This window comes from Dermochelys coriacea, chromosome 1 (genome assembly GCF_009764565.3).
Source record: "Dermochelys coriacea isolate rDerCor1 chromosome 1, rDerCor1.pri.v4, whole genome shotgun sequence".
NCBI classification, from domain to species: Eukaryota; Metazoa; Chordata; order Testudines; family Dermochelyidae; genus Dermochelys; species Dermochelys coriacea.
In genome coordinates this window covers 297,372,248-297,386,359 of record NC_050068.2, presented here as the reverse complement: position 1 = coordinate 297,386,359, position 14,112 = coordinate 297,372,248, and the positions used below count along the sequence as shown (strand labels likewise).

General features: G+C 39.4%; 1 protein-coding gene across 1 annotated transcript in view; it reads left to right on the top strand.

Moving 5' to 3' along the window:
* Window positions 1–14,112, top strand: part of TMEM117 (transmembrane protein 117) — a 339,089-nt gene that overhangs the window by 46,475 nt on the left and 278,502 nt on the right. Inside the window, 3 exon segments of the mRNA XM_038421063.2 lie at window positions 13,681–13,719; window positions 13,722–13,744; window positions 13,747–13,814. Coding sequence (XP_038276991.1) covers window positions 13,681–13,719; window positions 13,722–13,744; window positions 13,747–13,814 — 130 coding nt within the window.

Below are 14,112 nucleotides of genomic sequence, written 5' to 3'. Positions count from 1 at the left end.
TGAAAGCATGAATTAAATCTATTGAATTTACAGTTCAGAACTCTGAGTAAAATCCAACTTGTTTTAATCAGTAAAAACAATTCAGAAACCAGAGGCTATTCTGTAATAGCTCATCTTCAGTACCTGAAAAATATATATATATTTAAAAAGATAAACTATTGCTTTATGGCAGCAGCAGCAGCAGCTCAGGCCATCATTATGAACCTATAGCAACACATCCTCTCTTTTCCACCTGATATTTGTAAGTAAATTTAGCCCTGAGGAGAAAATCTAGGTTGAAAGCATGGGACAACTTATTTTTTCATAAGAGAGAGAGAGACCATACAGTAGCATAATCTTCCCACTGCCCTCCCAATGTGCCTTTACCCAGCTCTGAAGGAAAGACCTCTAAGGGTCAGAGTGTAGTTAATGCTCAATGCTCATTGTATTCTTGGCCTTTTTTACCTTGAATATCAATAAGTGTACCTTTATTGAGAGTGGCATGTGTAATGTGGACATCTGCTCAGCGGCTGGCAGTCTGAGACCTGAAACTCTGAATCCTGACAACCTGGGATGAAATCCTGACCTCACTGAAGTCAATGGCACTCTGATGCCTAGAGCATTTGATAGGTCCCTTTTTATTTTTTGTCTAATTCTAATAATAATCTAGCCCATCGACACTATACTTGCTGGGACTAAGGGGAATGAATTTTGTCTCACTTTCCATGGCATTGCCTGCACAAAGCCCAATTACTTTGGCTTTGTCTGATAGGGGGAGGTGGCGAAGAGTGGGTGGGAAAATGGTGATTTTGACCCTAACAGAATAGCATAGTGTGTAGCATTGTGTATATTTCACAACAAAGGTTTTATGCTGATAAAGCGTGTTGTAAATTGGAGAAAATAAGGGTGATAGTTGTTGTTAAATATTTTCCAAGTTGAGTTAACCCTGACAAGTTAACAAGTCTTTTTTGTGGTCATTTCAATGAAAGGGTTTCTTTTCCTATACTGTATGATTTGGTTTCAGATATTCCTTTGATCAGAAGTTATATGAGTAGTTAGCTCTAGACTTGTCTTTTTCCGTTATTTAGAGTGTTGGAGTGAAATCATACTCTGCCTTAACTTAGCTTGCCTTTTAATTTTAATTTTTTTTCTAAGAATTTTGCTTTCTCAACAAATAATTAATTGAAGTTTGAATATTTTGCTGGGCTGAGTCACAATTAAATCTAGCTGGTTATGTTTGTCACATCTCTGTCCAATTTACTGCAGCAACTCCCAAGGGTGGAAAAATCTGTCCAAAGCAGGGGTGCAGAGCAGAGCAGAGCAATCTATTCACCATCCACACTCCAGTGGAGAGGCTCTCTGTTTCTGCTGCTTAGGGAATATTCAGAAGTTTTTCTCAGAATAAAGCACACATACAGTAATACCTTGTGTGAAAGAATACACTGCCTTCCAACGTGCTACTGATTTCCTGAAAAACGTCAAGAATGAAGTTGTAAATGTGGTGGCATTTCCATCATGGGTCACAGACCTGCAAGGTAAGCAAGTACTAGTATCTGCAGTTTATTAGATGGAGAAACTGAGGCTCAAATTAAGAACTTGATGCAGAAACGTGGTAAGGGCACTTAGCTCCTTCTGGGGACATTTAGCTCTAATGGACGTAGACGGGAATCGAAGGTGCTCAAACCTGCCAGTTGAGGCACCCAACAGCTTGGGGATTGGGGCCAAAATTGCTGAGAAACTTGTGGGAAAGTTTTTGGAAAAAGCCTGGATTTCTTGACTTCCGGCTTGTATTTGAACAAGACCATTTTGATTATGGCTCTCTGATATCTGGATATAAAGTCTTACTTAGTAAACATACATTGTAACAGGCTTACTCATGATGGCTAAATCATGATACCCACATTTGAAATATTAAAATAGCTATGATGCCTGTGCAATTATTATCCTTAATTATTATTTATATTACAATAATGGTCAGAGCATCAATCTGGATTAGGGCCACATTGTATTATCTATTGTATAAACATTTACGAGATGGTTGCTACCCCAAAGACCTTATAGGAACTGATGGTGCTTATTGTACCGTGCCATAAATGTATCAAAGATTTCTGGTGATAATGGAGACCGTGAGAGAGAGAGATGTGACTGTAAATTCCATGTAACATCATTTAAAATATTTCCTGTAATCTTATCTAAAACATTGGTTGCAGTCTGGGATCCATTAATTGCAAAGGATGCTCTTGCCCTTCAGTTTTATCCCCTCGACCCACAACCTTTCCTCAACTCCCCTCCACCCTCTGCATCTGCCTGTCTGCCCCACACTGCAATAGAGTTCTTTCTTCCTGGCATCCTGTCCTTAGCCACTGAAATGGTTCTTCTTTACTGCTCTGCTAGCCAGTACCACCAGAGAAACACAATCCAGTGGATTTGATTAGATCAATTTCAGAATTTAGGACTAGGACATTGCACTTGTGAGTTATGAGAATTTTGTCCCCACAAATTGCAGTGTTCAAGGCTGTGTCCATGCATCATTAATCCATAAATAACCCTTAACGGTGACAGCAGGAAAGGAAATTGTTAGTGCAGTGACTAAAACAATGAGCAACAGAAGCATGAAAATATCCTTCTATTGCTAGTGAGCAGTCACATATGCTGTTAGTGCCGGTCCTTCTCCCACCGAAGTCAGTTTGTGTTTTGCCCTTGACTTCAACAGGAACAAGATTGAACTTTGGGGCTAAGAAATATTCTGGAGTCACTGCAAGTATTTTTTTTCAGTTGACCAGTGTCCGCTTTTGATGGAGATGGCCTGGAAGAATGAGTAGATGCAAATGACAAATCAACTGATGGAGCATCCAAAAAAACCCAAATACCTATGATTTGAAAATTGGACTGAATACCCTGTAAGCACTCAGCAGAAGTCTGAGTCACTCCAGGGACCACACTGACCCCTTAAGCCGTCCTGAATTGGGAGGTTGGAAAGGAGAATAAAAGCCACTTTAACTTCCCATCCACAAGGCTGCAAGTTTTGTACTATGTCTAAGAGGTACAGAGCAGAATCTTACTCATGCTTTGTTTGCTACAGCTCTAAACATAGAAGCATTGTAGGTTTAAAAAATGTGATCCATTTTATTGGATTAATTTCTACATATTTTCATTGGCATTGTGTTTTTTCTTTAGGATCAGAAAGAAATATGGGTTAGAACTCTGGCAGCTCCCCTCCCTCTGAATAGCTACAAGCTGTTATAGGAGCCAACTTGGCTTCTGTTTCTAGAAGAAATTAGGTTGCTCAATCCTTTTAATTATATAGAATAGGGCCAGATCTTCACCTGGTGTAAGTTGCCTTAGCTGCATTTTGGCTTGAGGTATATTGCTTGTAACAGGTATGCTAATTCACCTCTGGGCTTGCCTCAGTGCTCTAAAATCCCCAGGGCTCTGCTTTCCACTCAGGGAATATCTCTTAGGATCTACAGATCCTGGCAAGCAGTGAATAGTGAGATAACTGAATCTCATTTGGCTATTATACCTGCCTTGTCTTCTAACTTGTTGGGCTCAGTAGAGTTCAATGTTTGTACAAAAACGATTTATTGAACTTGTGTTTTGAGCTGGGAAGACCATATTACATTGCTGAAATTAATCTGACCTACCTACAGTTAATTTGTGGTTACATCTTATTAAACAACCATTCATATGGCATCTAACATAAAATATTGGGCAAAGATTGTCTTCCATTAGACTTGGGCCAATATTTTTCCAAAAATATTTTATTGTATAAGTAATTTTACACCAAGGACCATGTTCTGCTGTGGTATAACATTATTGATTTCAGTGGAATTATACCAGGCATTAATTTGGCTCTATTATTGAAAGATTAAATCCAACTACAATCTAGAAAGACATCACATGCCATTTATATAATTTAGTTCCTTAAGATCCACTCTCTCTTAGTCCATTTTCCCTTCTTCTCTGCTGTTCCTTAAAATTAATGCCGTGATTTTAAATGAATTGCTTTCTTTCTCTTTATTGATCTCCATAGTGCTACCTGGCCATTCATGACTGTATTTGAAGCTGCCTGGTGCTATTTAGATTGGATTCCTCGTTTTTGTTGTGGTATGGTGTTCCATTGGTGTTCTTTTCCATATTACTGACTGAGCACCATGTAATATATTCCCATTAGTTGCGTATGCTCTCAATACTGTTCTTGTTAGTTCACATTCTACACAGCCTTATAAAACTAATATTAAGAAGAGTTTTGTTATAAATATATTATCAAATGAAGTTTGCAATGTTTGTTCACTCTAACATCTTATCTTTTTGGTTATTAATCATTCGGTACATTATGTTGCGTGCAGATTTGAGTTGCTATAATAAAATGTAATGGACTGTTGCAGTTGAATATTTCAAGTTCAACTGCATTCAGCATATTATATTTTCAGGATTTATGTCTTTTAGTATTAATGGAACAATATATAACATAAAACTATTCCTAGAATAGTAAGTGAGCATATGTTGTTATTCTCAAATATTTTGTAAAGTTTTTGTAACATTTTAACAGATAATCCACAATATAAACTATTTCTTTCACCAGGCAATGAAGTTATGTACCAATCTGAGAGTTAGAGTAAATCAAATCCTATATGGCAGAAATAAGCTACAGTAGTTGGATATTTAAGAATTTGCCAAGATGAAGCAAACATTACTTCATTTAAAAAGTTACATGCATTTGTATATGTATGTCTGTATTAATCAATCAGTGTGAGTGTGATAGATGTATTTCTATAAAATAGGAAAAAGGAAGGCACTTTAAAAGAATAGAAATGGAAGGAGTATTTAGTAAATCTTTCCCTTACCTTGTCTGAAAATGCTGAAATTATCTGTGATACAGAATTCTCTGTTCCAAACCATGTTTTTACTTTCCATTAACCTGGAGCCTTTTCAAAGTACAATGCTATTTTGCAAATATTGTTAATAATCTGTGGATTTAGTAATATTCCATATACTGTGATTACTCTTCAGAGGGCAATTGTCAAACTGCATAAGAGAGATGTCTTACCATTAGGCTCCTCCTTTCAGTAAGGGAGGATACATTTCTATTACCATATTTTTTTTTGCATCCACCCAGTTTTGCCATGAGAAAGACAGGTCGTCTTGTAAATCCCAGAAACAGATAAAATCAAGAAAATATGCTTCAGTTGTACATGATGTGTTAGGATAGAAGAGTTGCTCTTTGCTATGATTTTTGGAATGGAATGATTCCATCAGTTTGCCTTTGGGCAGTGGACATGCAGTCTGATCACAAGCCATTAGAAGGTACCATGAAGAAGCCACTGCTGATTGCACCCAAATCACTACAATATGTTATTCAGTCTCCAGTACTATGAGGTGAGGATAAATTACTGCCAAGAAAGTCAACAGTGGTTGCACATACACTGAGCAGGGCATAGTTTTCAGATTACAACAAGGTTTTCAGATTACAACATTGCAACAGGACATAGTTTTCAGATTACAACATTTCAGATTACAATCCAGAACAGATTGTCTATCACCATGCAACAGGAACTTCGCCTCTCTTGTGGGAAGTTCCAGATAATTCAATAAAAGCACCAAACAGGATGGGGTGCTATGATCAGTAAAATGATTCATACTCCAAGCCAGATCTCAAGGAGCAAGTGCCAAAGTAGATTACCCCATAATATCAGGTGAAGGATGAGCTGTGTGTGCAAAACAGGTTTTTGTTTAAAAGGGACTGAGCAGTAATGCCAGCCGAATTAAGAGCGGACATCATTAGATGGATACATTCTTCAAACCTGTGTAGAGAAGCATGCCTAGGATGATCCAGGGAGTGTATCTACTGGCCAGGCATGAATGTCCAATTGAGAAAGTCCATGGAATAGTATGAGATGTGCAAAAAGTATAGAGTTCAACAATGGAATGAGACTCTACAGTTCCATGAAATCCCAACCCAACTCTGGGAAAAGGTTGGAACAGACCTGTTCACTTTTAATGATAGCAACTACTAGATCATGATAGCCCACCTCCCAGAAATGGCAGTAGTAATCTATCTGCCAGATGCTCAGGCAAGAACTGTGATCATGAAACTGAAGGTGCTTTTTTGCAAGGTACAGCATGCGTGGCATGCTATGCTTAAAAAACAGTTCTTGGTACAATGCAGCAATATTTAAAATGATTTAGCACCAAAGGGGAATTTGAGCACAAGAAGTCTTGCCTTAGCTTTGTGGTTACGTAGGGGTAGGCAGAGTCAGCAGTAAAGGCAGCAAATGCAAAACAGATAGGAAGGAATCCCTACCTGGAAATGTTGAACCATTTGCAATACATCCTCCCACAAACTAGATACAGGAAAAGCTGTGTTCCCTGGCACTTTACAAACCAGAAAGCTCTATAAAGTGGCATTTCGGGAGGGAGTGCGGGGTGCGGGCTCTGAGAGGGAGTTTGGGTGCAGGAGGGGGCTCGGGGCAGGGGATTGGGGCATGGGAGGGATTTTGGGGTGCCGGATCTGAGCGGCACTCACCATGGACGGCTCCCCACAAGCAGCAACATGTCCAGAGCGGCATGGCCAGGTAAATGCTCCTAGGTGGAGGAACGGCCACAGGAGTGCTGTGTGCTGCCCCTGTTCCACCCCAAGCGTTGGCTCCGCAGCTCCCATTGGCTGGGGATTGCAGTCAATGGGGGATGCGGGGGGCAGCACCTGCAGGTGGAGGCAGCATGCAGAGCTGCCTGGCCGTGCCTCCCTGCACCCCCTCTCGCACCTGAACCCCCAGCCCTGAGCCCCCTCCTGCACTCAAACTCCCTCCCTCTTAGTTAACTAGAATTTTTGACTTACCAGTACCCCCCATACCCCCAACCTGATGGATAACAAAGCTGTTACTGTAGTAAGCTGGCACAGGGCTGATGGTCTGGAGAACCAAGATTCTGCTTCCCATGAGAAGTTGTCATGGTCCAGCAGAAAAATGATGGGCAGTACACATAAGCAGTTAAGAGAATGTCAACCTACGTGGGCAGCTGACTACAATAAAGCCAAGAACACTGAAGACAACTGTTGAGTAGCAGCAGACAGCCAGAACACCCAGACATACTGGACTAAGGCTAGGACTAGGTGGGCTTAGAAAGACCCTCAGCCATCAGCCAGCCTGATGTAGGAGAGTCTGAAGAAATGAGGTATATGAGTAAGCCGACCAACAGATAGAATACAGCCATAGGGTGGAAGCAAATCCCCCACCAACAGCTGCAATGTACAAGAAGTGGGAGGCTGGTTCGAAGACAGCCCACTTTAAGGACTATGAGATCTAAGAGATGCAATGTGCTGGTGGTAAAAGACAAACTCAGGGACATGGCCATCTACTAGTAACCTCTGGCCCCAGCAAGTCAGCAAATGCTGGCACAAAAGACACACAACAACAACAGTTAAAAGGAAAGATGTCACAACCTGCCTGGAACATGAAGGGAGGCACACTGACTTCCGGAAGGAATAGTTTGGTAGAGGCAGCAAGCAGTCAGTCTGTTTGCACAGTGATTAAATTTTAGGTGCAGTTTCAGCATCTCTGTTAATAAAGAGCCAGTTTAGTTGTAGAAACATGGAATGCTCTCATGTTATTACCCTGGACATTTGTCTGTCAGTTAATATTTTATATATCAATATCATTATCAAAAATATTTGTTTTCATCCATGGAACTCTTTTTATGCAAGGAAGTATTGTTATCTCTATTTTACAACTAGGGAAACTGAACAAATACTACTGCTCCCCATAGATAAACTATATATTCTTAGTCCTGGATTTACTTCACCTTCCCAAGCCCAGACCACAGGATCAGGTTTTCCTTGCAATGTGCTGATAACAAAAATAATTTTTTAGAAACTGAGAGTAATGTCTTGTACACAAAATCCTAATGAGGTCATCACATAAGACCCCTTATGCCTTTTATAAAGAGCAGTGGTCCTGATCTATAAGGACCAAGACCCTTAACTTTTGGAAGTTTGTCTTCATTCACATTCACCAGTTTACATTTAGGTGCAGGGTCTTGTATATGTGGGCAGTGTCTACAGAAAATATACACTAATTAGAAATGAGCTGTTCAAATCTAACATAACTGATCAATTTCATATTTCACTGCTTCAAAATTGCTGTGCAGAAGTACTGTATAGAATGGCACAGCATGAAACTGAGACAGAATTTCACATTGATTACTTGCATTTATCATTCCCCACTCTTTCTCGAGTTCTGCTTCTGGGCTTTACCCTTATTACAAACTGCTAGTGAGACTATTTGTATATGTTGTGCAAAATCATGGCAAACATTTCACATACTGAACCCTCCAGAGGGCTCCCTCTGCAGAAGGGACCCTGGTAAGTATTTATCAGGGGATACACTGGTGTGCTTTGAGACAAGATGATGATTCTGTGCAGGGCCGTCCTTAGGCATATGCAACATACACAGCTGCGGAGGGCACCTGAAAATTTGGGGCACCCCTAGGTCTTAGTGTCCACCCTCCCGTCTCTAACTATCCCTGTTCTAACCCTTTCTGCAGGCTCCCACAGCTGGCTGCTGCAGCCTGAAAGAAAAGGAGGACTTGTGGCACCTTAGAGACTAACAAATTTATTTGAGCATAAGCTTTCGTGAGCTACAACTAGCCTGGTGAGTCTAGCTTATGCTCAAATAAATTTGTTAGTCTCTAAGGTGCCACAAGTACTCGTTTTCTTTTTGCGAATACAGACTAACATGGCTGCTACTCTAAAACCTTCCTCAGGAGGGGATCTAGTAGTTAAAAGTGAAAAAGCGTTCCAGCTTGCCAGATCTATTAGCACAACACTGAAACTGTTAAAAGAGTCATTCATAGGGTAATGAAGTAATTTAACAGGCATTTGCCAACCCCCAGGTATACACTGTCAGTTTCTGTATTTACTGACAAAAACAGTTGTGCGTTACTGTAATATTTACTTAGAACATGTTAGTCGACAGGACCTTAGTTTAAAATTTGTTCTAAAAATATTTGATTATTCAAATATTTCAGTGTGTTGCTGCTGAAGATTATAAAATCACATCTCTAAAAAATCCTTGCATAGATTTTTAGCTGCACAATCCGAGTATTCAACTTTAGCCTTAAATGCTTGGATCTTCAGACATATAGTTTTTTAAATAAATCCTTCCAAAGACCACCCTTATCTAAAATACACATTTTAATTACTATAGTAAAAAAAAACAAAAAACCCACAAAACTTGCTTCCAAAGTCTTCCTATCCTTTCTGTCCATCCCTTTCTCCCTTCACCTCCTCTCCCCCCACACCCCATTGAAGAGAGCCCTTAAAGGGACAAAAAGAAAAGGAGTACTTGTGGCACCTTAGAGACTAACAAATTTATTTGAGCATAAACTTTCGTGAGCTACAGCTCACAGCCCTTTCCTTCCAGATAGTTGGACAAAGAGTTTCCCTTTCTTTACATCTGACTATCTGATGAACTAGTGTTAAGAGAACCCTCCAGCAAAATCAGTAGCTTAGTAAGATATAAAATCCTTTGTAATGCCTAAAATCTTTGGAAACATTTTTTTTTAAAGTTGGTGAAATTTCATAAACATGTCTATTGTTATGGAGATCACAAAGTAAATTAGTGTTCCCTTTTTCTAAAAGCAATTAACATTGTTATGAACACACTAAACCTCTGTGACTGATTAATTTAAAATAATGTCTTTGTTTCAGTGAGTTAAAGATGTTGTAATCTGGAATGATTACTTTATGAAGGCTTAAGAGTAGATTTAAAAAATAAAATTGGCTTAGAAATACTGATTAAGAAAATGTAAAACAGAGAAGAGCTGCATCATGTATTCCATAATATTTAATGTTGTATTCAGCAAGACAGCTAACTTGCCCTTACAACAAAGTTTTTGCAAATAAATGTCTGACAAACTTCAGGGCATATCAAAAAACCTGTGACTGCCATATTTTATTCCCAAGTTAAATGTTTTTAATTAGGTACCCTCTGCATGTCCGTTCTGCGTGAGGGAGAGGGTACGGGGGGTCTCTGCGGGGAACTGTGACTCTCTGCCACTGTGAGGCAGGCCAGGCGTCTTGTTATCCTTTGCTGTTTCATCCGCCCCTGGGCTGCAGACTCGGGCTGCAATTGGGCATAGGGGCACCAGTTTAATAATACTGCGTAGGGCCCCATAAATCCTAAGGGCAGCCCTGATTCTGTGCAAACTAAAAAGGCAGAAGTAGCAAATCACCTGTTAGGTGGATAAATAACATGCTTAGTGCCAAATTCTGCCCAGTCTTATACCCTTTGCTACCCCAGCAAAATCAATATTGGATTGCACAGGATGTGTGTCAGGGCAGAATATGGCCTTTGGTATAACAAAAATGTAGCAAAAATGGACACTTTCTACTTCAAATATTTGATAAGAGAAAAGGCTCCCATTAGACAGATGAGAGAGGATGGGATGAATGAGTCAATGGGCTTTCTCCAATGGTTGAAATGAATCATAATGGTCAGTAAACCTTCCCAGCTCCACCTCAAAAATGCCGTAATCTGTTGCATTGAATTTCATATTTAGCCTGTCATGTTTGAAGATACAATATTGGAAATGTGTGGGTAAAATACTGAGCATTTTCAGTGAATAAATGATGAAAAAATGTTTAAGATTTTAGCTGATTACCCTTTAGCATTGCTGCCTACAGCAATGTGCTATATATTACCACCGGTCATATTTAATCAGGCAATCTCCTTGCCTGGTATTTAGCAGCAAGTCTCTTATGTTTCTCATATGTTGCCTCATCAGTAAAAATTCCTTCTGTAGTCAGGTTATTAGTGGGGTGTTAAATGTAATATGCTGATCTAAGCCCTTTTAAAAATAAAATCAGTGATATTTTCTTTCTGTTTTTGCTGGGCTTCAGGCCCTGAATGCAACATAATTCTAAACCTTCCCGCTTTCACCCACCCACTCTTCCTTTGATCTTTAATCTCTGCAAATGAAGAGCCAAACAGAAGGTAGGAGTCATTACGGCAAAGTGTAAACTGTAGAACTGGGGGATGTCATTATATTGCAGAAAGACTGTTGTGCCTATGACATTAAAGCCAATCCTACTCCAAATACAGTTGTAATATTATATTTTTGAAATGGTAAGAACATTAACATGAAAATAATCACAGCTCAGACACTCCAGATAACATTAGTCCTCTGAGATGCTGTGACAATTTCTGGCTAGGAAATAAAAAATGATTATCTTGTTAGTAGCACCGCAGGTTCTGCTTTGCAATGTGATTATTTACTATTTCTACTACATTAGCATTTCGGGCATGTCTCCTCTGCATCTGGGAGCTAGCTTCTCAGTCTGGGTCCACAGACTTGTCTTAGTAGGGCTCTAACGCTAGCTGTGTGGACATAACTCTGACATTGAAGCTGGGGCTGGAGTTCAGACTCCCAAATTCATCCATGCCAACAGGCTTCAGAGCCCAAGCTGCAATATCTATGATGCTATCTTCAGAGGGCTAGTGCGAGCCTTGATAAAACAAGTCTGTGGATCCGAGCTGGGAGGCTCGCTCCCAGGTGTAGAGGAAGTATTGTTATTCCCATTTTACAGGTGGGGAACTGAGGCCCAGAGAAAGTAAACAGTTTGACCAAGGTCAAACAGGAAGTCTATGGAAGAATCAGAAACTGATCCCAGCTGCCCTGAGACCGAGTGCACAGCCTTAACCACCAGACCTTTCTGTGAGGTTGTCCCATCTCAGCCGTTAAGCAGAGTTGAGCCTAGTCAGTACTGGAATGTGAGCCCTCCAGTGTCTTGCCACAGTAGTGGTTTTGAGTAGCTCAAACCATCTCAAAATCTCCCATATTAGCATTCCATGGATATTGAACAGGATGCATGGCAACCTGCAGAACTCTACAAGAAAGGGGAAATTACCCAGCACAATTGTCTTGGATCTTTCTGAGATGGAGTTACAGAACAACTATAGTAAACCAAACCCTCTGACCCAGGCAGTACTGTTTGTTAAACACGTGTGGTAACTAAGGATGCCATGGTACATTTTGAAGAATAGGTGTGTCCTCGCTGCAACTGGTCAGAAAATCACTATCTAAATGAAATTTCAAAAAGTTGTGTGTGTGTGTGTGGTGTGTGTGTGTGAGGGGGCAAATTTTATGTGAAATATTTTGTTTGTGTTTTTTGGCCAGTTCTAGGCTAGGCAGACCTGATTTTGGATTTCCCAATCTAAGGGCTCAGTCGTAAGGTGCGAGCATTGTGGGTGGGTCTGATCAGTATATAGCATAAGCATTCTAGGTGAAGCCAATGGGATTGCTCATTCTGCTTAACGTTAAGCATGTGCTTAAGTGCTTTGCTGGATCAGGACCAGAGTACTCAGGACTTTGCAGGATGAAGCCCAACTTAGGAAATACCCTTCTAATTCCTATATTCCCCTTCTAAACAAAACCTTCTACTCCTTGAATGTGGAGTCCTGCTACTCTGCTCAGAAGGACAGCTGTGATTTCCATTCTGATCACTGCTTTCAGTGGTATAATTGTAAGGAACATTTTGAGAACATTTGAGAGGAGTAGGAGAACAGTTTAAAGTAAAAGATGTCTTAGACAATTTAAAAATATTTTAGTGGAGAAAAAGGTGATAGGTGCTGAAAAAGACATGGATTTAATATTAAATGGGGGTAGTGTGTGTTTGATTATTGTTTATTTTACTTCTTGCAAAAAGAAACCCCTTTGTGTTTCATTGCATTTATGAACCAGATACCCTGAAGAGATTTTAAGCTTGGTTATACTTCCTGTTATAGAGCAAACCAACCTTTTTGCTTCAGTATGGTATTTACACCATTTTATTTTTTAAATGTCTTGCAGTTTTGCTTTTTTGGCTTTTTCCTGAGCCTAACAGTTTCCTGTGTTTTTTTGCACAGGTGCCATTTCTTCTCTCTGCTTGTGAAATGGTTCGTTATTGTTTCTTTTGGGAGAAAAAATTATCCTGCTTGTAGTGAAAACTTTTTAGATCAAAACCATTTTGTCTGGCAGCTTTATGAATTTTAGCATCCCTATTAGATCAAATAATAAGATTAAGGAATTCTATCAATGCCCAGGGTATGGACATCATCTGCAAGCCCTTTGGTGGGGAATTTGAGAAGTGTGAACTCAGAACCCTAAGGCACATCCTTTGCAAAAGTATATCCTATAAAATAGTTAACATACAGAATAGCACAGTAAAAAAAAAAAGACTCTTGCCTTGAGTATTAAGTTGGCTTTTAGATTAATTCCAGAGATAGTTTTCCCTTGTATAGTAATTTGTCTTAATTGAATTAATGTGTTATTCTCTTGAACAGACTAGGGCTGAGATCCTACAGTTTGAACCACTAGTACAGACTCTTGCTCAGCCCATGGGATTCTGCATAGGTACAGGGGTCCACACTAGTGTATCTGATTGTAAGAGCAGGGCTTAAGTTGGGTGGACAGCAGTTTATGGAGCACATACCCAAATACCTTATAATATAGCAGGACTATTCTCCAGCTATGCTAAGTGCAAGAAAAGGCTGAAAATGGTATAGAAACAGTAAAATCCTGAATTTTTTTTTTAATAGAAAATCGAGTTATTGCATTTCAGAAGTAAGTACAGTTTAGCAAACTGTTTTGTTCTTGCTATAAAGTAGAGATACATTTTATTCTGTATAAAATAAAACTGATTTTCTCATAATTTTCACACCACAGGTCAGTTATTCCGGCTAAAAATGTTTCGAGAGGATCATGGATCTGGATGACAATGTTCTTCAGCACACCATTCTCTTCCTCTTCATTTTTTCTCACATTTACAATCTGTGCCTCCTAATGGCAGGGAATATGAGGTAGGCCTTGGGTTTTATTTTCTTTGTCTTCTATTGGTATATATTCTCTCTGGAATTTATTTTATAGTATGCTCCTGTATAATTAACAGTGTACTATAATGAAAACACATTAGCATTTGAAATCTACCTTTTTAACACCTCTGTTTTTCTGTATTTAGGCATGATGATAATTTAGCAGTTTGACTGACTAAGAGGTTTGATGATCAGTGATGAGTAGTATTAAGCTAATTAGTTCACAATTATAAAAATGTGACCTAAGCTATTAATTATTAAGCCAACTTACTAATGATTCTTGTAT